General features: G+C 40.0%; 1 protein-coding gene across 2 annotated transcripts in view; it reads right to left on the bottom strand.

Annotated features, from left to right (window-relative positions):
• Positions 1-25,211, bottom strand: part of CREB5 (cAMP responsive element binding protein 5) — a 212,097-nt gene that overhangs the window by 66,382 nt on the left and 120,504 nt on the right. For both annotated transcript variants that reach the window (XM_058024075.1, XM_058024896.1), the window contains one exon: positions 1,865-1,991. In XM_058024075.1, the coding sequence (XP_057880058.1) occupies positions 1,865-1,991 (127 nt within the window). The remainder of the gene's footprint in view (positions 1-1,864; positions 1,992-25,211) is intronic.

The following is a 25,211-nucleotide window of genomic DNA, read 5'->3' as shown; positions in this document are numbered from 1 at the left end:
TGTAATGATTTTCTCCCTTTCAGTATAACAACACTCAGAGTTAAGTGGTTTTAAAAGCATCACTGTATAAAATTGTAGCTTCCCTTCCCGGTGCGGCCCAACTTAGCTTGTTAAAAGCATAAATAAAAATCTACAATCTCAAGCACTGGGAAAACAAGTTGGCTGATTTTCCTTCACGCGGACTGCTCAGATGCCAAGAGTTTTCCACATGTCTTGTAAGGGAAGCCTTCATGCACTGCTGAGATAACAAAAAACAAAGCAAAACCTCTCCTGGCTGTTCAGAGCCCTTTCTGCAAGCTAGACTCACTAGGCTGGGAGGGAGGGATACAAACAAAACCTAATGGCAGTAAATCCTCTACAAAATAATTTCCTGGGGGGTATTCCCCCCAAAAATACAAGCCCTGAACACTGCTAGGCCTTGTCAGGGGTGGTAAAACAGGGTTATGGTGCTGCTTCCAGACGGAGCTGAGCATCCCATCTTGCTTTGAGCCAGTCTGCTGAATCTTTGACTCTTACAAAAAAGACAATTTTGGGTCCTTCTGAACAATCCAAGCAGGGAAGCTATTTTTTTTGTGCCCTGTGCTGAGGAGTTGTCTCCCATCCTCCATGATGCCTGCAAAAATGGGTGCTGGGCTTCAGGGAAATGTGAATACCCCACTCTCCCCGGGCAGAGAAGAGCTGCCAATGCCTCCTTTCCTTTTCTCCATGGGGCAGGAGCAGCTCCCAGTGCCATCATCTCCCCCCAGCCCTCTCAGGAGTGCTGTGGGGCAGGAGGAGCAGCCAGTGCTGACAGGGTCTGTCCCACCTCCATGCTCACAGCCAGAGCACACCTGCTCCTCTGCAAGGAAAGCTGCCCAAAGGGCTCCCCAGCAGCAGACTGAAGCCACTGAACTTACAGTGCTGCTGGAGGTTTGTTGCATTTTGGGTTTCTCGGGAATCATGCTAGAAAAAAACTTCCCACAATGACACGTCTTATGGGGTTTTTTTGTTAAACTTCCTGATCAATATTCCAGGAGAGCCTTATTGACAAGTTAATAATTAATAACTTATTCACAATTGCTCAAACAGCAGCTAAACCTGAATCTTTGTATCTCTGTGGAGTGTTCCCCTTGATCCAGCAAAGCAAGAACAAGCAGCGCTGTTCTCCCTCCCATGGTCAGTTGCTCTCAGGTTTGTCTTGCAAACTGAACACAGTGAGATGAAGCAAAAACTTCTCCTTTCTCCATCCCCTCTTCCCCATGTCATCCTTACTTTTCTCCACCCCTAACCTGCCCAAATGTCTTCTACTGAAAAGGTTAGAAGGCTAAAATAATTTTGAATTTGAAGTTACAGTTGTAAAGCAGCCCTTTGGTTTCCATAAGATGGGAAATATTCCTTTCCCTCCAAAAATGATGAAAGATGAGCAGGAATTGTTACCTAGTTCTCAATAAATGCAAGTTAACAGGCCTGAAAAGTAAATCACATTTCTTTCTTGCTAGATCCCACACAAGAGGATCATTTAGAGTTCACTGACATAGCTTATGTGCATTGCTTTTCCAGTTTTTTTCTGAATTCAGAAAAATCTTTTTGTTCCATCTCAGACATACTGATCTCACCTACATGAACAAGTATGAGAATCGCAAACTGTAGTCTCATGTAAACTGCTTCTAATCACTCTCACACTAATTAGCAAGCCATTAACTTAATCAGAAATACTCTAGTCTAAGGTGAAGCACCAAAGAAGGTCCACCTTCCTTATTACACTGAGTTTTCACAAAACCCAGAAGACTTTCACCTCTGCTTAGATTGAATCAAACACAATACAACTTCCCACCCTGCAACAAAAAAAAAAAAAAAAAAAAAAAAGCCAAATAAGAAAACTTACAGGCATGAGTACAGCAGAAGATCCTGGCATGGTGGGGTTGGGCAGGGTGCCAGGCATAGAGGCAGGCATGGGCTGTCTTTGTCGGTTGTGTAGGTGCAGTAGTGAAGACAGAGAACCTGGGACAGGCCTAGAAGAAAGGAAAAGAAAGTTGTCATGGGCTGTGGAGACCAAAACAAGCCTTACCCTGCCAGCCATCGGTAGGCACAGGCAGCTCCAGACAAGCAGGCACAGATAAACCAATCCAGGATTTGCCCTTTCCTGCATAAATCAGTGGAACATAAAGTTTTCAAGAAGAGGATGAATCACCTTCCTTATGCTCTTTATCAGTTAAAGCTCCAGCTTCGTTCATCTGATATAACATAAATGTAAACCTATCCGCTGGTCTCAATCTCAGCACCTCTGCACAGCATAGTGGCTAGAAAAAGATAGTACAAAAAAGATTTTCTACAGACAAACCAGAAAAATCTGCTGGCATTAGTGCACTGCTGTAAATTTAGCCCTCAAGAACAAAAATATCTGGAGGATAGTTTCACAGACTATGACAGAAAATTACCACTCTTAAATTAGTTTTGAAATTGTATCATCTGTAAATAAGCTGTTCTAAAATGAGTATTTCAAATCACTCTTGATAATCTCTCCTGTGAAAATGTAACAAGTCTTTGTTCCAAAACAAAAAATTACTAATTTTACCACTTAGCACACCACCAGGACACAAAAAATGGGAAAGAGAAAAAAAAAAAGTAGAAAAAAATTAGGAAAATTACATTCAGATTAAGCAGTTTATGAAAGCAAAACATATCGACTACAGAAAAACAGAGAGAATTATTTTGGCAAAAGGGGTTCAAAAGATTTAGAAGGATTTTTTTAAGTACAGCACAGGGAAAACTGCATGTGAGAAAGCAAGCCCACTCACAAAGAAGAATCATAAAATGAATGAATTAAACAATGCTGGGACTACACTTTGAAAAAAGCCTATAAGAATGTGACCTTGGGAATTATCTTAGCAGTTTTTTGTCGGTTTGGGGTTTTTTTTAGTTTTGAAGAAAGTGTGAGTTGCTTGAAGTTTCGGGTGAATGTAATTTGCTACCATTTCAAGCTTTCAAAAAGTTTTCACACATAGTGCCTCAACAAACACTGAGAGTACAAGTAGGTGTGTTATATTCTCAGAGAACAGGATGCTTTTCTGTACAGCACATGGTTTAGTTTATTAGGAAGGAGAGTTGCCCCTAAAGGTACAAGACGGACTGGAGAAGAGGGTGCATAATCTGGGAGTTTGAGGAACCTCTGCAGGGGCAATCGTGGCAAAAGTCTGAGATGTTTAAAGCCTCTAAACATCATGGCTGATTTAAAGCCTTGGCAGAAGCATCCTTTGCTTCAGTGATCATCCTTCAGCTAGCCATAAAAGCCGCAAAATTGGGCTGAGCTGGTCAAGGGAAGCAGAGTCATAACCCTAGAGGAGCAAGAGGTAAGACTGTCCTGCTTGGCCCGAATTGTGTTGCGCCAAATGATGGGGTTTTGCCCCTCCAATTGCAAGTGATACTGGCAACCATGAATACATGCAACCCTCCTCTAACTTAAGCTATCACTTCCAGCTATCAAACATTGTGCAAAAAGCCCAAAGGCTGTGAGCAATGGGATTCACAGACATCCAGTTTGGAAGGCACCACATCCAGGCTCTCAAACTGTACGTTCCTGTCTGATGGCAAAACCACCTTCTTCTGAGATACAAGTCTCCTTCTCTTTTGCCAAGACTTCACCTAATCCCCTTTTCTTTAAAACTCCCCAGTATTTCCCATCCTTGGACTTGCAGTCCTTCAACCCTCATGTCTTCAACCCTGTTTCCCTAAAATCATTTCTATCCCAACAAACACCACCTCAAAATCCTTGCCCTGACAATTCCCTCATACTAAGACACTCTGCTCTTCCCACCCTTCTGCCCTCAGCTGCCCTCTTTTAGCAGCTGCACACAACTGAACCCATCCTTTTGTCTTGGTTCTCTGTGGAGAGAAAAAGCCTGTGTTTTGAAGGATGTTTTAAAAATCCTCCCAGACACATACAGTACTTATTCAGAAGGGGAAAAAAGAAGCCCAAAAATAACAACAAATGTATCTCAGATACAAAGAGTTCTTCCTATTCCTCCCTTGTTATCTGCTGATGGAGGAATGTGATGTACTAACATCTTTATATCACCTTAAAAAAACTCAAGACAACATTTTCCAACTGTGTGGTGTAATCCTGGGAGAGAGTGCAGTAAGTTCTGTGAGGGAGCATGACTGAATTTCTGGGATATACAGCTCTACAGTCAGCTCAGCGCATGGGCTGAGCCTGGGGTGCCGTGGAGGTGGCATAAGTGGAATGGGTGCAGTGCAGGAAAAATGAGCTCAGAAAATATACTCAAAGTACACAGACCCATTCTCCTGTCCACTTAAGCTCAGCTGCTCCATGTACCAGCACTCATTCACACATGAATACTTGACAAATCAATAGGACAGGGTCAAAATAGTGTGAAAAGCAGATTCAGTGTTCTTTTAAAAAGAAAAAAGTGAGGAGATACCACGTTGAATGTGAGGAGGAGATCTCATTTTGGTTTTTAGAGGCTGTGGTGACCCCTACAAGCAGGATCCACTTCCCACTGGCCCATCCTCACCAGAACTATTGCCCTGCAGAGCAGATGACAAACTCAAATGGGTATTCTCTACCTCATGCTTTAAAGTCCATGTGCCAGAGAGAAGGGCTGGAGCCCCAGGTTGGGGCATTTCAGTGCAGAACAGAGTGTGCTGCAAGCCCGGCTGGGGATGCCCATGGGGTTTCCTCCCAGACAGTGGTGGGAGGAGTGGGCAGGAAAGGAGGAAGCACTGGTGCAGTCTCCTGCCTGGCCTGGGATGAGACTGAGCTGTGCACCCACCTGCCCACTCTGCAGCCCTCCGAGTCCACCAGCTCAGATGTGTGGGAACTTAGATCCATGGAAGAGAATCTATGGGAACTGCGCTGGCCTGAGCCACGCATTCAATTAAAATACCTCTTGAGTTTTCAGTGGGGTCAAAGTAAAACAAGCACCGTGAAAAGAGCCCCCCCTTGCCCCTTTCTGAGAGTGCTCTACATACAGACCCTTTGTACAATTCACCAGTTTCCTAATAAGCTTAGGTGTTAGGCTGTTTGACAGAAACTTATTTTGGCCTGACCTATACAATTTGTGCAAGTGATTCTCAAGGGACTGCATGGTTTGGGTTTTGCTTATATGTTCCAGAGCCAAAAAAATTTCCAAAATTGCTTTAATGAGTTTGGGAATAGGGGGCATGGGCAAAAGGGAATTATTGGTATTTATTAAAATGGCAAAGAATCTTCCTTGATGCCCCCAGTTTTACCTTTAACACTGCTTCATTTTAGGGGAAAGCATATACTTTACACTTAGCAAGAGGGGAAAAAAATCTTCAGTTCTTCAAATATTTTTTCTTACTACACTCCTGCTAGTCTGTTCCCAAGTCTGCTTTTTAAAAGAGGTGCAGAGCAGTCAGAGAAGACTTGCACTTCAAGGTTGAACCTCTTTGTTGAAAAGCCAGCAGTGCTCCTACCATGGATAAAAACGCTACATAATGCACTCTGGATTCCCCCCTCCCATATCAGGGAAACTGACATTGGCCAGTACTCATGGATACTGCCATTGCTTCTGCACTGAACACAGGTCATGGATTTAGCACGTGTTCCTGAACAGTCACTGTCACAGAGCTCAGAGAACTTGTATGGCACAGAACCCTACAGGCTGAGATATTTAATTTGTCTATGACATCTCTTCCAAGGACAACACAATCTCTTTTGTTGTGCTTTCTCTCTGGCAGCAAAGAAAGTCAGTGAGAGTTTATAACTGTTATTTTTTTTGTGGACATATTGAATATGCTCCTCTCTTTGTAAATGCTGATGATGTACTGCCTGCAGACTGTCAGTCAATGTTGCTGACTGGGAGATTTTCATTCCTTGGCACCTGTGCTGCTAAATAAATAGGGCTGTTGGGCAAACAGCCCACAGATAAAGGACATATAAGATAGAGAACTGGCAGATGCTCAACCTCACTAAAAATCTGACTTCCCATGAAATTTTTCCAAAATTTAGGAATTTTTACTGTGTTCCAGTGGAAGCCTGCTATTGAATATGATGGGGTCTCAGCCAGCATTTTTACACTTTGGGTGTACATGGCCTGAATAGTCAGAATTATGGTGGCTTAATAAAATACCACATTAGCCAATCTGCTGTAACTGTCCATGTGGCTCTTCTTCCTCTGCATGGTCGTGCTAACACCATGAGTCACTCTTATTAACATTTAAACAGATGGGTGGTACCCTGCTAAGCCATGGTGACTCGATCATGTTCCATCATATGGCTCTGCCCAATGATTAAAGATAACTCCTCTAATGCAATCAAATGTCTAGGATATATACTTCAGTGTCTGCCTCCTTGATTAATACCAAATACTCCATCTGACATGATGCAATTGATGCCTGATGACTAAACACTACACTTGTCTATTAAAAGACTGGGCTTCCCTTAACTTGAAGTCTTCAAGAACAATTTCGGCAGCTGACAATTTGTTGCTGAGGTCTCATGAGAGTAGGTTCCTGCTGACCTAGACCATCTGGGGCTATGTGCAAAAGGACTGATGCTATTTAAAGAATCACTGCAGAAGTTTTCTACTATGGTAAAGCACTCCAGGTCAGTGGGTCTTACCATGACCTCTCTCCTGCTCCTTACTCCCCTGCACATAACATTCATGCAAGGTCATCAAGAACACGTACATCACAACTCCCTTTGTTCCACTCCAGCTAGCTCTGACAAAAAAGTTTAGACAAAAGTATACCGAATTGCACTGGAGTAAAGGAACTCTTCTTTTGACTTTCCATAGCCTTCAGACCCAGTCAGCTCACACCAGAGCAGCCCACAGGCTGTGCTGTGGGAATTTGCCATGTCAGCTCAGCACTGGCTGAGGGATCCCTGTACCACACCGCCATTACACAACACACTTGATCAGACTTTCATCATTTATATATATATGTATAAACATGCATGCATCTACATATTTATTACAACAGTGCCTAGAAGCCTTGGTTTAACATAGTGAGGTGCGTGAGGTTCTGCCCCAAAAAGTTTGGAGATCAAGGAAAAAATGAGGGAGAGTGAGTAGAAGCAATAGGGAGACAGAGGTGAATGAGGCATCAATGATATCTTTATAACCAACGTAATGAGGAGCAATCACTGCATGCCAGCAGCCTGGATCTTTTCAAGGAACGTCATTATGTCAATGTGGTTTGGGTGGCTTTCAGGCTGAAGCCCCCAAGCAGCCTACCCTACCGAGAATAAGCACAGCTGGCTGCAGTCTACCCTCTGAAAGTTCATTGACAGCCAGGTACTGTCACAATTAAACTTTTCATTGCAGAAAGTAACTTTCCTGGAGCATGTGTTTCCACAGACCAGCTGCAAGCTGCTTTTACAGCAGCTACTGCAGCCAGAGTACCTGGCCCAAGTGCTGTCCTGGACCTTCAATATTTGAATAATTCAGTCAGAGGCAAAGACATGGAGAGGATGTTTTAATCTGAGAAATGTGTTCTGCCTCATTTACTGCTTGTCTGCTGTTTTTTGATCCACACTGCTATTATCTAAACCTACCAGTCTAACTAGGGCTTTCCTTATTTGTGATCCATTTTTTCCCACTCTCAAAGTAGGGCAGTTGTGTCTAGTTTCAGTTTATCCATTTGTCTTTCAGAGGAGGAAAGAAAAAATAAACACAAGGGAAAGCAACAGCAAAGCATCAGACCAGCACTTGGAATACCTCACATAGTTGCAAGGGACCTCACCTGACCTGCTGTATCCCATGTTTAATGATGTTTTAATCACATCACCACCAGACAGCCAAGCTTTCCAAGAAGTGGGAGGTTTGTGTCACCAGGATTTTTCAGGGAGTCAAAGCATATTCAGGGGAAAAGAAAACTGGCACCTAGAATTCATGGCTCCCTGCCAGCCTAGTAAAGATCCTTGTTTGTATTTCTCAGATAATTCCGACATCTGCATGATGTGGGCAGATTATTATTATCAGTAGCAGACATTTATACTGTGGTGGTGCCCAAAGGTCCCAGTTGGGACCGGGACCCTGTTGAGCCTGGCACTGTACAAACACAGATAAGAGATAATTCATACAGAGCATGTTTATATTCTAGGGACACAAACCAGATGAAAAGTAGAAGAAGGAGATAGAACACACAAGCAAATAAATATGCTAAAGAATTGGAGACAATTTAGAGGCACAACTCTGGTTGCCTTTTTTTTTCTTTCTATGTTTTTTTATTTAACTGGTGTGCTCAGAAATGACAGGACCGAGAAAGTTTGCAAGAGGAAGGGAGTAGCTAAGGCTGAGACATAAGAAGGGCAACACTCTACAGAGTGAAAATTGTGGCTCATAACTTAGAGGATTTGGGAAGCATCCAGACAAAGCTATGCTTTCTGTAGAGATTTTTAATGAGGTGTGCATGTATCTTCATATATTTTTCACCTTTAGGTATTTCCCCAGTGTTGGACAAGAAGAGATTTCTGCCTGGGAAAGAGAAACCAGCTGATGGCAAAAACACTGGTGAAGTGAAAGTGATGGTTGACACTGTAATGAGAAACTGGAGAACTGAGATAAGATAAGGCTAAGCTTCAAAAAGTCTTAAAGACAAGAAGCTTGATTGAGAAGTGAAGGGAAAGCCCATGTAAGTGTCTCAGAAGAGCTGGCACAATCAAGGTAACAAGCTATACATCAGCCCAGAGGAAGAAGGAATTCAGCAACAAGCATTACAAAAGGAGCAAGATGCAGCATGCAGATTTGAAATGATACGAAACAGAAGCCAAAAGCAACTAAAGAGGTGTTACTTCTTAATTCAAATGTCCCTCAATGTCACCTGGGGAGAAGCTGTTCATTGGAAACAAAGCATCTCCATCAGAAAAGTATTCTTGATCACTTGTTCTAATACACAAGGACAGAACACCCAAATGAAGGGAAAGAATAAGTAAAACAAACAAACATACAACCAAAAGAACCGGTCAGATAATGGATATATATATCTCCAGTAAAATACTATCATCCTGTGGAAAAATGCCTTCAAAATGTGTTAAGAACTCTGTACTTCTCACCTGAGCTTGTAGGAGAAAAGCCCCACAAATCACCAGCCCCATCATGTATTTACTGAGCCAAAGTCTATTTAAAGTTTTAGTCAATGATAAATCTTGCCTTTAGAAACTCCAGTTCTGCTAATGCCACCTATATTTCCTGAACACATGTTTAAGAAACCTCTGCAAATTCAGCACAAGTACAAGGACCAGCAGGTCCTTGGAAGCCTCACAAAACCCATTAACATTTGCCTTTTGGCTCTTACAGGTCTTAGAAACTGCTGGTTTCAATCTTTCTTTCCCTCTAAATATTTCACTGGGTCTCACTGCGTGACCCATTACAAGAAAAATAAGAAAAGCTAGAATGGTTTCTTAGACTATAACCTCCTTGGAGAAGTTTATGTTCTGTACAGTGTTATGGACACAGCTGGAGCTCACAAATGATATGTGAAGGATAATGGCATAGTTAAAGCAAAGCAGGGAAACACTGCAAAAGGCAGGTTCAAGGATTATAAAGAAGTACCCCATATAAAAACACATTCTTGCATTAAAATAAGAAAAAAAAGAAGTAGGATTACCCCAAAAAATTGCAACATAAATATGATTTGATCATAAAAGCAAGCAACAATGTCAAACTGATTCCACTGCCAGCACAATCTCTCAGCTCAGACAGAGCCAAGCTTAGTTCTTTGGGTAAATAAAGGATTTTTCAGCCTCACAAATAAAGGTGTATTATTTTTCATTGAAAAATGAAAAATACATGAAATGGCAGCTGACTTAAAACCAGGAATAATAATGGCAATAAAGCTTACACAAACACTTTTTATCATGACCATTCTTTTTAAAATCTGGGCTTAAGATTCCAGCCTGACAAGCAAAATCAAGAAAATTTGAAAATTTGAGGCTCGCTAAGGAAAATATCAACAGGTTAAACAGCTGGAAAGAAACCTACACACAGCGTCCAGGTAAAAAGTGACAACTGAACACCAAGTAACTTCTGCCAGGTTTGGGCTATCTAAAGGTGCTGGAGCCCTCATTTGCTCAAGTGACTCCTTTCACACACATGTTACAGCAGTGCAAATGGATTTTATTTGACCTTCAAAACTTTGCATCTGAAAGGGATAATAGGCTGCAAAAAGGACAGAGAAAACGCACTTTTTTAAAGAGTTTTAAAGGGCTGAGAGGGTCTACAGGAAGGTCTCACTGATTGCTCACTACCAACTGATTCTTATACTGGAAATGAGGTAAAACAAATTTCTCAAAATTGTCTTTCTATTTACCATTATTATTTGGACCAGGGCAATTTAATAGAAATACTAAGATAAAAGAGCTTTGTAAAACCCACTTTATAATAAAAATATTTTGAAAATCTTTTTGAAGTGATTTATTTGTCTTTTTCTTTTTTCCCTTTTTTTTTTTTTTAACTTCCCAAACAATGCAGAAGTTTGTCTCTGAAAATAAGATGGTGAATTACAGCAAAGTTATGAAAACAAAGAACCAACAGTTTCTCCAGTGCAGGCTTGTTACCATGAGCTAATAATTCCAGACTTTAAGCAAGCTGAGCCTCTTTTTTAATAACTGCATGCCTCTAGGCAAAGTATTTCTACTAAAAACTATTGAGGCATGGAACAAGGCAAGGTGTGTGAGCTAATGTTGGATTGTTCAGCTACTAAACCAACTCCTATAGCAATGAGCCTGCACTGAACTGACAGATTATTTCTCTGTATACACTTGTATAAACATACTGCTTAAGGTCGAAATCTGTGTAAGCTTTCTTTTCAATTAAAATGTCAAAGATGACAGCACATGTTTTCACTGTCCTTCACAGGATGATGGATGCTGTGGCAGCAGTTTCATGCCCCCGTGTTCCAGAGATGTTTGCCTGCCTGGGTGTCTAAGAAAGATGTACTTGCTGATGTCTTCATGTGCCTGCAGGCAGGCAGCACTGCTGTACTAATACTCTGGGTGGCTTTACCTCTCTTGACTTTTTCTTCCTCAGCATTGCCCCTGTGGGCCCCCACATCCAACGCTGTAAAAGTTAGAGCTGAAAGGTTGCCGTGCACAAAGAGAAAAGGGAAAAGGGTCCTGCGTTAATTAATCAAATTAAGATTGCTAGTTAAGTGAAGGATTTAAATTGCAGGCCAGTTTCTGGTCATGGCTAATTCAGTTAGGTCCCCACAGAAAAACAGCTGCAGTGGGTAGTCCACAAAAAGACAAAGTAGACCCCAAAGGAAACTTTCAGCAATTTAAATATAAAATAATATTAATTAAAAGGCCATTAATCTGAATCTTCACTCTTCTTCAGCTCCATGCTAATAAACTAATAAAACTGTAGCCATAAGTTTCTCATTCATGCTCATCAGTCTAGAGCTTGTACAAAGACAGTGCCTCCAAGTGTTGCTGAGTCTCAAGACATGTGCCAGTACAACTCACAGCACATGCAGCCCCAATGCTATGGCTGGGCACGGAGCAGAGATTTGATCACAGTTTTTCTACAAAATAGATTGACTAAATAAAACATCCTTAATGAGAGAAAACCAGTCCAGCATCTGTCACTGGCAGATTCAGTGTGTCTCCTGCTGACAAGTCACAAGTCTTCTGTATCCACTATGGAAAGCAGAGTTTGCTCTGGTTAGCAGAGCACAGTCACTAATGAAGACAATATGTAGATGTATATACATGAGAGATTGTTTATTTACTGAGATTTATTTCTACACTCAACACTAAAAATAGTGTAAAACATACAGTAGAAATCTTTAAGAAAGGCGTTGTAAAAGATCATTCTAGATGATTTCCTAAACAAAATAGGAAATAAGCAAAATTGAAAATTAGAAGCCTGAAAAACTCTCAGATGATATATGACATCAGCATCAGGCCAAAATCCAGCTCTTAATCCTATCCTTTAACAAGAATGCCACAGAGAAACTCTGTGCTTTTCAACGCTCATTGCTTCCCAAGCACTTCTGCCTCAGCACATGGTTCCTGCAGTGCCAACCTCTCTCTGCAGCCTAGAGGAAAGTTAGCACGGCCCACCATGGTCACAGCCCCAAATATGCTCAGTGTCTCAAAGCTGCTGGTTGTTTCACTGGGTGGCAGTGGGGGAGGAGGCAGAGGAGCACATTCATGAGGGTGTTCTCTCAATTATCTGTTCAGCGAGTCATCGCCAGGTGTGAAAATATTTTAATGCTGCCAAATAGCTATGCATCTTCAGTGACCTCTTCCCACCCCCAACCCACTTCACTGATTCCCTTCAAAGTTTCATGAAGATCGAAATGAATATATGCCGTTTCTTGGGAGGAACCTTTGCACACACTTCATCTCTTAAACATGCTAAAAATCCCAGCTGACAGCTATATTAGTACAAATTATGAGGAGCACAGGGAAGAGGTGAATCTCAAGGCACACAGAACAAAGTCATGGAGAGCTGCTGCAGCTGTACTTCAACAGAGATCAGCTCCAAGCCAGTGTTGTTTGCTCTTGTAATTTAAAGGATTCACAATGCCTTCCCTGCTTACCTCTCACTGGGACATGTCCACTGATTGTGAGCATCAGTCAAAGAAACAGGAATCACAAACACAGTTTTTACATAGCTAAGGCAAATTACACTGAAAGGTGGAAATCATGGTAGCTGCTATTTACTAATAAATTCACCTAGCACAATCCCCAAGAAATGTGTGCTCCAGAAAAATACCCACCACAGGTAGTGGCTGTGGGAGGTTTTGCTGACACTTAGCTGCTGACACAGACCAACAAAGGTTTCCAGCAGCCTGCAAAGGGAAGCAATGATAGCAAATAAAAGCCATTGTCCACTCATGTCCAGCCACAGATACATGGGAAAATTTCTCTCTCTACGCATGCATGAATGCTAAGAGAGACAGCAAAAAAGGGCAGGCATTGAAGAGAGGTTATTTTATTCTACCAACAAAGTGCACATTGTCATCGTAATTCCCAGTCACCCTCCGTGCCCACTCCCTCTCTTTTAAGTACTGGTTTGAGCAGGAACCTGCAGCTAATTTTGAGGTTGGGGTTCATTTGTTTTCACATCAATGCAATTAATTTCCATTGGAAAATGCATCTCAGGCATTCAATCAAAATAGGCCTAAAATAATTCTGAAAAGCTCATCTGTCTCCAATCTATATAATGTTTTAAAAATTGGATGCATGCCCTGCAATAACATTGCACTTCACAAAGCTTAAGGCTCTAAACTTGAGGGTATCAGTTACATTGAAACAGTACTAAATTAAAACATCCAGTTTCTGGTTTGCATTGATTTATAAATATCGACAAAGCTACTATTGCAGTCATTACCACTTTGGGTGCTCCAAGCTGAATTTTCAACAGTTCAGGGTTATTTTCATTCTTATTGTGGCTACAGTAGCCTTTCAAGTTATAGATCAAATTCCAGATAACATGTAAATCTTAAATCTTGGTTTAAGAAAAATGCATACAAACCAGCCAATACACATGATAAAATGCAGCAAGTCTAAGTGACCAGTAATGCAAATACCAAAACACACTTGTTTTTTTATACTCTCTAGCTTACAGCAGAAAGGAACTGTTATGAAATGCTCTAAATAGAAGCAAGCGGAAATTGGATAAAATATGAAAATGTAAGTATCTCTGAGTTGTTTTTTTTTTAATCAGGAATTTGATGTTCTCTTTTGAACTATTCTTTAAAATGAGACAATCAATAATCATATTCAAAAACTTTCTCCTAAAAATATTTCCACTTTATTCTATCTGGTGTTCTTCAAAATGTGCCTATTTATGACCAAATTATTGCTGAGGAAATATAAACCTGAAAAAAAGAGACCTCATGAGCTGTAGCCCAGTTAACACAATTGTTTGAGAAAACAAGAATAGAATGAATACATCAACAGCAGGAGAGCCAATTCTCAATGGTGTACAGCACACAGCTTTGCCAAAGACAATGGATTTAAACCAACTGGGAATCTCACTCATACACACACATGCACGCACGCTCCATAAACAGTCAGTATATAACGTGCACTACATCCACTTGTAAAACGAGCTTTGACACCCATCTGTGTCCTATGCTTCAAAAGAAAACAAAAATCCCCATCTTCCACTTTGACATCTGTGGACTGCTACCAAGTAATTTGCCCTGATCCCTGATTAGCTTGTAAAGTGAAGAAGAGGGATCACCATAATATTAACAAAATTTCTCCTGGCCAAACTCCACCCTTGCTCTTCTTGATACCATCACTGAAGCCTATGCTGATCTGCAAAGCACCTTTCCACCATTCTGTTCACCAGACATTTGCCTGGTGCAGTTGAGTTGAGGAATACAAGGAGAGGTGGCAGATGTTCTTTTGGGCATGATGCTCTTGCCATTGAAGTTCACAGGAGTGCTGCTAATACAGTCATTTAGAACAGAATGAGACACATAAAAACGTATGACCCCTATGAAGACATTTTCCTAAATTATACCCTGAATACTGGCTTAACGCCTGCTAATGACATGCTACATCCTACTAAGAAAAAAAAGGGTACTTTTACATCTTTACCTTCCAATTTGTACTCGTGTTTGGTTTACTGTTTCACAGATGGGGGTTTTTTGTTTGTTGTTTGGAGGTTTTTTTTTTTTATCTTATCTTTGTATTGAAAGAAATGCTGTCTTAAAGAGGAAACATTCTCCCAAACCAGAATTTTGTGTTGAAGATTAAAATAACACCCTGTGCACCAGTTTAAAGGGCCTAGTGGTCAGTAGAAAGTCATGTTAAAAAAGCTCAGGTTGTACTGCCAGCTTCCAAGAGTCTGCAGTATGAACTAACAGACTGCTAATTATTTGTTTAATGTCTTTACATGAACCATAAGTGTTCGTGCATACTCCATGAATAGTCATAGTTTGAACTGCTACTTTTTTCCTCTACTTTTTCCCCTTTGAGAACTGCCACTGAAACAATGCTTTAAATAGAAAGTTGCCATACCAGGAGAAGTAAAAGAGCAGCATTATGATCAGCAGTGACAAAAGTTGAGTCACGTGAATTTGAAAATCTGTGGGTACTGGATAACTTTAAGATATTTTATCCCACGGTTTTCAACACAACATTCAGCAAGGAGGAAATAATCCTTGCAAAAAATATTTCAAAAAGGCCAGGTTGACCAGGCTAGAAGGAGCTCTCTTCTGTATTTGCACATTTGAAGTAATGCCAATGATCTAGACGTGTCCTGAGTCTCGTGTACACACACAGGATGGAAAATGCCCTCCCAAAAACACAAGCATTGTTTCAACTCCCACCAACTCCCAATGCTGTAAAACCCAACTCCAAAGTACCATTTTTCAGTGAAGAACCACTATAGCCATCAGAATCAACTGCAGCATTTGCATCTAGAGTTTCCAGATATAAACTGTGGGAACGGGTAGGCTGGAGCTGTCAGTGGAAGGCCTCTGACAATGTAATTTGTTTGTCCTGCTGGCCTGACAGTCAGTGCCTGCTGACATTCAAGAAACATTAGTTCGTTTTGTGAGGTTTTTTCTTTTTTTTAACTGCTTGGAGCAGTTGGGAGGGCAGAGGAAAACAACTCAGCTTAGGGAGGGGACGAAGCAGAAGATGAATAATGGAAAGGAGATGTGTCCTTTTCCAAATGTCTCCTATAAAATAAGTGTTTGTCCCATGTACCCTGAGACACATCAAATCACTGCAGGTGAACATGTTAAAAAATATTAACTTTACCTAAACAGCAAAGTGGCAGCTCCACTCGGTTTGCACTAACATCATATCTATTTGCTTTGGTCACAGGGAGCCAAATATTTTACTGATCTGGTTAAAATATCTCAACAGTCACATAAATAGACCCAGTCAAAGCCTGTTGCATCACCTGCATTTATTTTTTACTGTTAATATTTAGCAATGGAGGAAAGATACAGATCTGTGCTCTATACACTTGCCATCTCCAACAGTATGATCTCAGCTCAGAGAGCAGCAGGAATTTGCACAGCAGTAAGTATGGCTGATTTCCAGGGGTCGGAAGCCATGGCTTACTCACTCTGCTCCACATTTTCTGCTGTTGTTCTATTTCTTTTTTTTTTTTTTTTTAATGGGAAAGGCAAATATGATGAGCATAAAGAATAAGGGCAAAGTCAGATTGCAGGTCAGCAGCATGTTTGTATTTTATTTTCCCCTGGTCTCTGTATTTCGTGAAGCATGGATTTAGACCTTGTATTAGTCTACCAGATAGCAAGTCCTTAAAATGCCTCATACATAAAATTTGATGAGAAACTAAGCATTTAGGAATATGTGTACCTTTAGACAAGAAATCTGCCTTTATCTCTCTATAGCAACAAGCCATCTGAATCAACAGCATTGCACCTCGTATAAATCTGACCCAGTCCATGTAGGATATGTAATAAAGGTAATCTGTGACTTGAGCAAAGAAAATGCAGCAGTATGCATGCAAGACACTTTGTATTTGGCAGACATACACAACCAGCTGTTTATTCTTCAGTTTGTGGCTATCCATCTACTGGGACATCCCCCACCCCTCTAAACCTTGCTTAGCTCCTGGTCTTATTTACAGTGTAGATTTAACCCTAAGTTATGGATAAGCATAGTGCTTGGGATTTCAAGTTAAGTGTCATTTAGTGCCATTTTTGACATCTCCACATATTATAATGAGCAGCCTTTTCACAGGGGACTTGGGATCTGATCTTAATTTGTAGTAGAGTTATGGTCACAATAAATGTCTATTTCAAATATTTTTAAAAAGCCTCTAATGCAAATGGAAATAGAAAGTGGCTGTTTTCTTGTAGTTTCAAAGCTGTGTATGTATGTAAAACACACAGTACAGATCTGTTCCACATGCAAACCCATTATCAATCCACCATTGTGCCCTGGCTCCTGCCCTGGCAGCAGGCACTCCCTCCCATGCTGAACAGTCTCAGCAGGTATTGTAGCTTGCATAATAAAGGAACAGGTTATGAAATCATTAGCACCTCAGCTGAGGCTGCCACAGGGATGCCCCTCTGTGTTCATTGTGAAACCTTTCTTTGGCAGCTGCATCCTGGAAGCGTATTTGGATGTTGTTGCTTCAGCCTTGCCACACAGAGTGGAAAGCAAGCCAGGGTTTTCATGTTCTGAACTTAAGAGCAGAGGATGGAAGTCTCTCAGGTCCACCTCTAGGCTAATTCTCCCCATTTACACATGGCTAATTCTAAGCTTGAAGACCTCTAGGAAGCCCAGCTGTCTACAATCACACACTCAGACCTATGTAGCCAGTGCTGCCAAGGATCTGAGCCATGCCTGAGGAGGCTGGAAGATATTTCAGCTTTGTCAAACACCACATGTTCCAGCTCCCCTCGTCCTGCAGGCACCCACTGCTGGTGGTGATTCAGAGCAGCCCATATGCAGCTGTGGGCTGCCCTCCCCGTGGCTGGAGCCCTGCCTTGGGGTACAGTGCACATCCCATTGGCTTTCCTTCCCTACAAACGCAAGCTCAGGTGAAGCTCTGCCAGTTCAAGCAGTTGAAGCTAAACTCACTTGTCCCTCTGTAGGAGAATCCATGTTCCCAACAGAAAGAGACAAAATCCACTGCCAGTCACTCACTGAGTAAGGCATCTAGGGACCTCTGATGTTCCTTATGCCAGCCTTGAGACCCTTCCTGCTAGTTTCATAAATATTGAAATAATTGGCAAATAAATATTGCCAATGTGCAACATGATCTGGCTCAGGACAATTCTTTTGGTGACCCCAAAACCGGAGCGTTCAGATCTATGACAAAGGAAAATTGTGCAACTTGAAGGAAACCACTAGCACCAGGCAGGGAGGAGAATTTGTTGAAAGCAGTGAAATTTTACTGACTTGGGTCACCCTGGAGTCTGGTCCACTGGTATTTGCAAAACTTCATTCAGTTTTACCAAATGTAGAGAGAGGGCTTACAAAGGAAGGACCTGTGCCATGTTCCTGAGCATTAAGTCAAGTTAGCTTGAGTTGCTGTCTTTCTGAATCAATGCACTGGGTCATGATTTAAGTAAGTGAGGGGCTGGAGCTTTTTAAAGCAGCATAAGTAAATAGCTAAGCTAGATGTGATATAAAAAGCACCACAACAGAAAGCAGAACTTAACATAGTAATGAAAACCACTTACCCTTAATCATCCCTGAGACAGTGTTTTTACAACGCTGCTTGATTTATTCAACGAGCAAACATGCCTCCTTTGACTGTTCTAATAACAGGCCATCTCACCCATGCTTGTTGGGAGTTGAGTTCAGAGATTTTTTTAATTAGCATGTCAAATACATTATTTAAATGTCTTTGATTCCTTTTCTTTAAAATTATTTGCTAAGCAATAACTCATATTTATTTGCAAAGAAGACACAGCCTCCGTACAAAAAAAAAAAAAAAAAAAAAAAAAAAAAAAAAAAAAAAACCAAAAAAAACCCCAACAAACAAAAAAACCAAACCAAAACAAAAAAAAAAAAAAAAAAAAAAAACAAAACCCAACCCAAATCACTGCTAGGGAAGTTTGGAAAAGTGAGAGGATTGGTCACAGGTGTACAGGTGTGTAACCAGTGTTTCATGTTGCAGAGCACATTATTGCCTAAAGGCCTACTCAAGTCCAGATTCATTGCTGCTGACAAGCCTGCCACTTAGTGTACGAGACTGTGTGAAAGGCTGTTTGCTGCAGGATTTATGATGGTGCCCTTACTGTAAACTACCTGTGCTCTGCTCAGCAGCTCCATGCTTCCTCTCCAGTGGAAGGGCCTCAGCTTTTGGAAAAGCTGGACTATTTCTCAAGTGAGTACACTCTTGTGATACTGAAGCTAGCCAGACCACAAGCTATTTTATTATGTTGTGCAAAAACCTCTGTGCAAAAAAACCCTCTTTAATTAAGATAGAGCAACTAGCACTGTGGTTGTAATTACCTTGGACTGCTTTACCCATGGGCATAATGAAATAAAATTGGGGCCTCTATATTTTTGTTTTTAAACTAAGTAAACCCAAATTAATTTATTCAACTCAAACCAGACAGGTTTCTCTTTAAAAGGAAGGCCTATATGGTTGGAGGGGTTAGTGCAGCAGGCAGAGTGACATGCAATGATGACTGTGAACTGCAAACTGCTGGCAAAACATTTGGCTTGCCATTGGTCCATGGCCAGTATTTTCCTTTGTTAATGAATCCCACATCTTTTCTAAGTTAAGCATTTTTTCTTCTCCCCCTTCATTTTATTTGAAACATATTTTAAATATTTTTGTTTTTATGACGTAGTGGAACATGATACGGCCCCCTCCTAACCCTTAATATGAGAAAATCAATTAAAATTTTGACATTAGGAGCTATGACATAAACATATGGTTTAACTGCTCAGACTGTTTTTAAGCAACATATCAGGGATCAGTGCAAAGAGAAATAACAAAATGAGAACTACACATTAAGGGATAAAAAGTTTACCAACTGAAATTACAAAACAGCCAAAACTTGCTATTCACCAAAATAGCATCTGAAAACTTGTCAAGTTTTGATAAATTTCTTCTTAGATGGAGCATTACATATTTTTCATTTGTGCTCTTTTCTGAGAAAAAAAAAGGTTATTAAATAAAAATAGTCATTCTGAATTACGTGTTTAATATTTAGTACATCTTATCTCACTCAAAGGACCTTCATTTTATGACTTAAAGAATGCAATTTTAAAATGGAGTTTTATGGGCTTCCTCATTAACTTCCGACTCTTACCTGAAGAAGAAAAAATAATTGAGGAATACCCCATTGGAACAAAAACATGATTTTCAAATGCAATCAACATGGTGGGCATCCAGTCACACCTGCCCTACTGACCACCAGTCCTTAGGACTATGTGAAAGTGAAATCTCTTACAGTTCCCTTTGGTATTTCAAATCATCAAAACCCCAGACAGACAAAATAACAGGTCACTGAAACTCCAGGGAATAAAGGCACCAAAGAGAAGATTTAACTCTGTTTAACTCTCTAGGTCACTAGTTTTCCACAAAAAGCTCTTTCCCAGAGGTCCTGAAAGATTGGAAATGCTGTTAAAAGTAAAAAGTTACTGTTAATCCGTCACCAGTGAAAAAACGAGTTTTTTTCAGTCGTCTTCTAAGGACATCTAGTCTCCAATCCTGCAATCATCTAGCTACATGAATTTACATGCCCTCCTTTAATATTCCTCAGTTTTACAAACCTTGCAAGATTTCTTCAGCCACAGTAACTTGCAGTTAGTTTTACCGGGGGAAAAGATGACGAAAGTACAGCACAATGCATTGCTGGGCCTGAAACCCGCACCAGGCGAGGACAAAGATATACCGGAAAAAATTAAATTGCAAAAGCCTTGTTTGCACCAACCCCCTTACTTTTCATTGTGAGAATGGTGCCATGCTTGTGTTAGAAATGACAGAAAGCTTTTTATACAGGCTCCTGATATCAGCTCAAACCCCTTTAGTTACATGAGGATAGAAACTTCAATTATCTACAGAGTATGTGCAAATTAAATACACTCTATCACAGTGAATTCACTTGCACTGTAACTGCTGTGATTTATGCAGAAAATTGCAGCCAAGCTCAAAAGCTAGAGCAGCACTTTCAGGTTGACCAAAATTATTAAATTCACTAACAAATTAACTAACATAAATCTTGGAAGTGGAGAAGAATAGAATATTTGGAAAAGCAGAAATTTTTAGCATTTTTAAACATTCCAATCTGAAATGGCATATTAATCTGGAAATTTACCTAGTTATTTTAAAAATATAATTGTCTTGAAAACCTGAGAATGTCCTTATTGTTTATTTGGACAGAACAATTAAGCAATTAAATCATATTGACTTAAACTAAATTACTGTTTTTAATTTCAGCCACTAAGTCAACAACCCTGTTATTCACATAAAACTGGTTACCGTTACAGCTCACCTGCATGAAGGACAGCAATGACACAAAAGAAACCTTAAATCTGTCAGTTTTTCTTCATTTCCTGCTCTATTAAAAACAACCCAATACTCCAACTCATTCCTCTTTTTATGTCTTCTTTCCTAGATTTTTCCTAACTGTAGATTTTAACAGCTAGTTAGAAACCTGAACATCAATATCAATGTATTAATGAAAAACAGAACAAACACTGGTATTTCAAAGCTATCTTAAAGACTGATTAGATTCAGTAATAAATTAACTGGGTAGGAATGCTGTTTTCAGGGGAAAATACGATATTCTACAGGAAAGTGTGGGACTTTTTGTTTTGTTTTCCAAGGAGATCTTCCAGCCAGGAAGCTTTTACCACACGTCCAGATTCCGTGATTTTGTCTGCATCCAAGAGCAGTGCAAAATCATCTTTGACATTTACCAAAGCGTCAGGAGCAGCTCTTTAAAAGGACAAAGCTTGTCCAGAGTACAAGAAAGGAGTTTGCAAACAAGGTGAATGCATGACAATAAAGAATGCCAGTGGCATAGTGAGAACAGGGTTGTACACTCTAAGACTGCACTTTTAGAAACTTCCTAAGTTTGAACATGCTTCTCTGAGCCTTTTAGCTGAAGATAAATATAAGATTGAGTCAGTGTGACTCCAGAAAATTCTGTCAGTGAAGAGTCATATACAGATCCTCAGTCTTCATGTTTTATTCGATAATAAATTATTAATTTTGTAATAATAAAATAACTGAGCATGCATGATTTTACATGTGATAGTGGTGACAGCATATTGGATAGTCATTAGTTAATGGACAAACATGAATGTAGGATAAGGTATACAGGGAGTTCACTGCAAAAAGGCATTAATGTGCCATTACTTTTATAGAGGGAGCAGCTTTTGCTAGCTAAATTCCTGTAAAACACACATTTGAGCTTATAGGGAAATTAGCAAATGTATTCCTCACATGGTTATGGATCAAGCATGTCTCCTAGGTTTGCGAAACATGCTGAAAATTACCAGGGGGGAGCTTAAAAGTTTTATTTTTTATGGTTTAATTCTATTACTTTTAAAAAAAAAAAAAACAGGATGGGGGGAAGCCTACTTTTAAAGAGCTGACTAATTCGGAGATACATCAGACATGGATTTTCTTGTAGGATTTTAGAATTCTCTTGCAATTCTTCACTATAAGGAAAAACTTCAGATGCTTAGTCAAGGAGGGAAAAAGATGCCTTTAGCTGTTTTTAGACTGAAAACATATTTGGCTGCATTTTGGGTAACATTTCAGCCAAAAAATGGCTGGTTTTCATGATTACTGTTTTATCTTTGCACATTTATCAGGCATCTACCAAAACTTGAGTGCCTGACACTTAGAGTGTGATGGGAAAGCTAGGAAATGAAGCACCTTGAAGCACAGAACAATTCAGAGTCCGCATTTGGAGTGTTACGTCAAGTGCCTGCATTCTTTATTTCAAGGTGGACACAAGCAGGCACAGGATATGCTTTAGATGACATTATGTTCTTATCTCACCTTTTGCTTTCCTTATTGCTTTTCACTCATCAAAATTCTCCCTGCTTCCACCCCCAGCACAGACAGCCTGTGCTGCCCCCATTGCCCAGTGCAGGTCCAAAGAGCAGTTTTATTCAGAAGGTGCCCCAGAGGGTCACCTTGTCCAACCTCCTGCTCCAGCCAGGACTGAATGCAGCATCAGAGCAGGCTGCTGGGAGCCTTTTTCTAGACAAAGTGTGAAAATCTACAGCAGCAGAGACCGACTCCAGCCAGTTGCTGCGCCTTGCCACAGTTCTCCTGCTGGAGCCTTTTCATTCTTTAGGTCTCACGGAATTTTCTCTCACTGAAACTTGCGCCTGTGGTCCTCTGCCTTCACACTGCAAAGGGGGTCAGACCCTGTCTCCTCTGTAACTACCCTGTAAGTAGCTAAAGGCTGCAATTAGATCCCCTGGCAGCTGTATCTTCAGGGTAAATAAACCAAGTTGCCCCAATCTCTGCTTCTGTGGCCACTCTCTCCATTCAGCCTAGGGAAGATGTCCATAATGCCATCTGCCCTCTGTGCAACTGACCCACCCTCCAGGAAGTCACTGCAGACTCACACAAGAACATGTGTGCCCATTTGTTTGGATTTATTCAACAGTCCAAGGAGATTTCACCCAAAACTGCCCCAGACCTGGTTGGGTACTGAAATTTTGTACTGCTCTCACAACAGAGATTTTTCTGAGTTCTCTGGGGATTGTTTGGGCAAACCCAAATATCTGACCCTAAGCCAATCAGTTAATTACTATATGTAATGTTTGTCCTATTTGATAATTGCTCTGCACAAAAAACATGCCAGTGCAGATGTACTGCTGAAATTCAGTGCGCCTGTGCTCAGTGCTACATGGGGAAGCCACAGACCCTTCCCACACCCAGCTCAATCTGATCTGCACTCCAGAATCCTGTTATTGCAGCATTGCATCTCTAAAATGAGTCTCTCTGAGATAAAGAACTGTCTATTAATGGGGAGAAAAGAAAGAGGTATTAAAGTTGCAGCTGGCTGTGCTTTCAGTCAAGAACTTGTTCTGGGCGAGACCACGTGAGACCAAAGTTTAAAATTCTGGAATGTAGCATGTGCAGATGCCAGAGTATTATTGCCTGTTTTATCATTTGCTACTTGTCACACTTTCTGAGCATTTGACCACAGAAATAACAGAAGTAACAGTTCTATTTAGAAGTGACAATGAATATCAAACAGAAAATTAAATGTACAAAGCTTAATCATCTTTCAGTGCATAGCAAGTAAAAAACATTCATTTTCAAGCCCTTTGTTAAATAACATAAAAAGTATTTGTCAGCAAAAAAAAAAATAAAACAAATCCCAATTTCTCTTGAAAAAAAAGTTGTCAAAATCTCAAATTTTAATTATTACTGAGCCTCACTAGAAACTTTTCAATCAGCCTCATTTCACTTTTCTAAGAAGACCTTTATAAATTCATGCTCTTCAAACTATCTCTATACTCTTTTTTTCCCTATAACATGAACTTATTTTTTGCATATTTTTACAAATGTTGCTGGTAAGATTTTTTATTTTTCCTGAAGTATGTATGTACTACAGTATTTTTATAGGGCTCTACAAAGTCTTGACAAAAGAGTTTAAACTAAATGAAAAAATGGCTTAATTAATTACTAAATATTAGAATATCTACCGAATTGCAGCAGCTGGGAAAAGTTCCATGCTGCACAAGATTAGCAAGTAAAAAGCCAAACTGAAATGTAGTGATGGACAGCAATGTCCCCCTTTAACTGTTGCTTAAATTTGATTTCTTTTTCTTAAAGAAAAACATGAAATGTGAGAGAGAGCTGAGGGGCGCTAATAGAGTGTCAGCTTCAAAAAGAAAGAAACCATCAATCAAATTTATATACCAATATCACCACCTTAAGTCATGCAACTTGAAATCTTATTTGGGTGATAAATTCTTTCTGGTATGATTGTTTAGGAATAGCAGGAGATAATTCTGCCTTGCAGTCTCAAAGATGGGGACAAACACACTCACACACACACCCTACATACACAAACAGATCCATACATAGAGAGATCTGTGTACCAATCCGCACTTTGTGCAACACATCCCTCCTTCATACTAATGGCCACAGGAGATACTTGTCAACACTGGATTCCAATGGCAAGCAATCTGGTCATTCGGTAAAACGAACCTTAGTTTAGTTGTAGGTCTTTAGTTTATATTAATTTTTCAGCCAATCTTGTTTCCACATGAGTTTTCTAAAGAAACTCACTCATTAAATTATATCAGAAAACTGAACAGTATTGAGAACAATGAGAATTCCTGCAGTTCTATGGTACAAGAGAAATAGAGCTCATGTCCTTAGCTGCAGTGAAAGAAAAGTTCATTTTGACCTGGAAACCAAATGATAACAAAGAACAAAGTACTGGAACTTTTCTGACATGATACTGAGTTGCCTTAAACTGAGGTCAAGGAAGAACCTGGTCTAGCACATTTTTTCTGTTCTGGGTTGTAAGACTTCATTTGGAAAAAACTAGCTCATGTTAAATCTGACATATAAAATTACCTGTGCTGATGGGCTTTTCCAGTGTGGTAAAATATTCAACTGACATTACTTTAGACAGAACTTGTAATAATGATTATATTATCATTAATAATTATAATATATTTATATATTATATATAAAATATATTTTTTATATAATTATTATATTATATTATATTATATTATATTATATTATATTATATTATATTATATTATATTATATTGTTGTTATTACTATTACTACTACTACTACTACTACTACTACTAATAATAATAATAATATTTTTTT

This window comes from Melospiza georgiana, chromosome 1 (genome assembly GCF_028018845.1).
Source record: "Melospiza georgiana isolate bMelGeo1 chromosome 1, bMelGeo1.pri, whole genome shotgun sequence".
NCBI classification, from domain to species: domain Eukaryota; kingdom Metazoa; phylum Chordata; class Aves; order Passeriformes; family Passerellidae; genus Melospiza; species Melospiza georgiana.
Note: the sequence above shows the minus strand (reverse complement) of the source record. Positions and strands in the feature narration are given on the sequence as shown.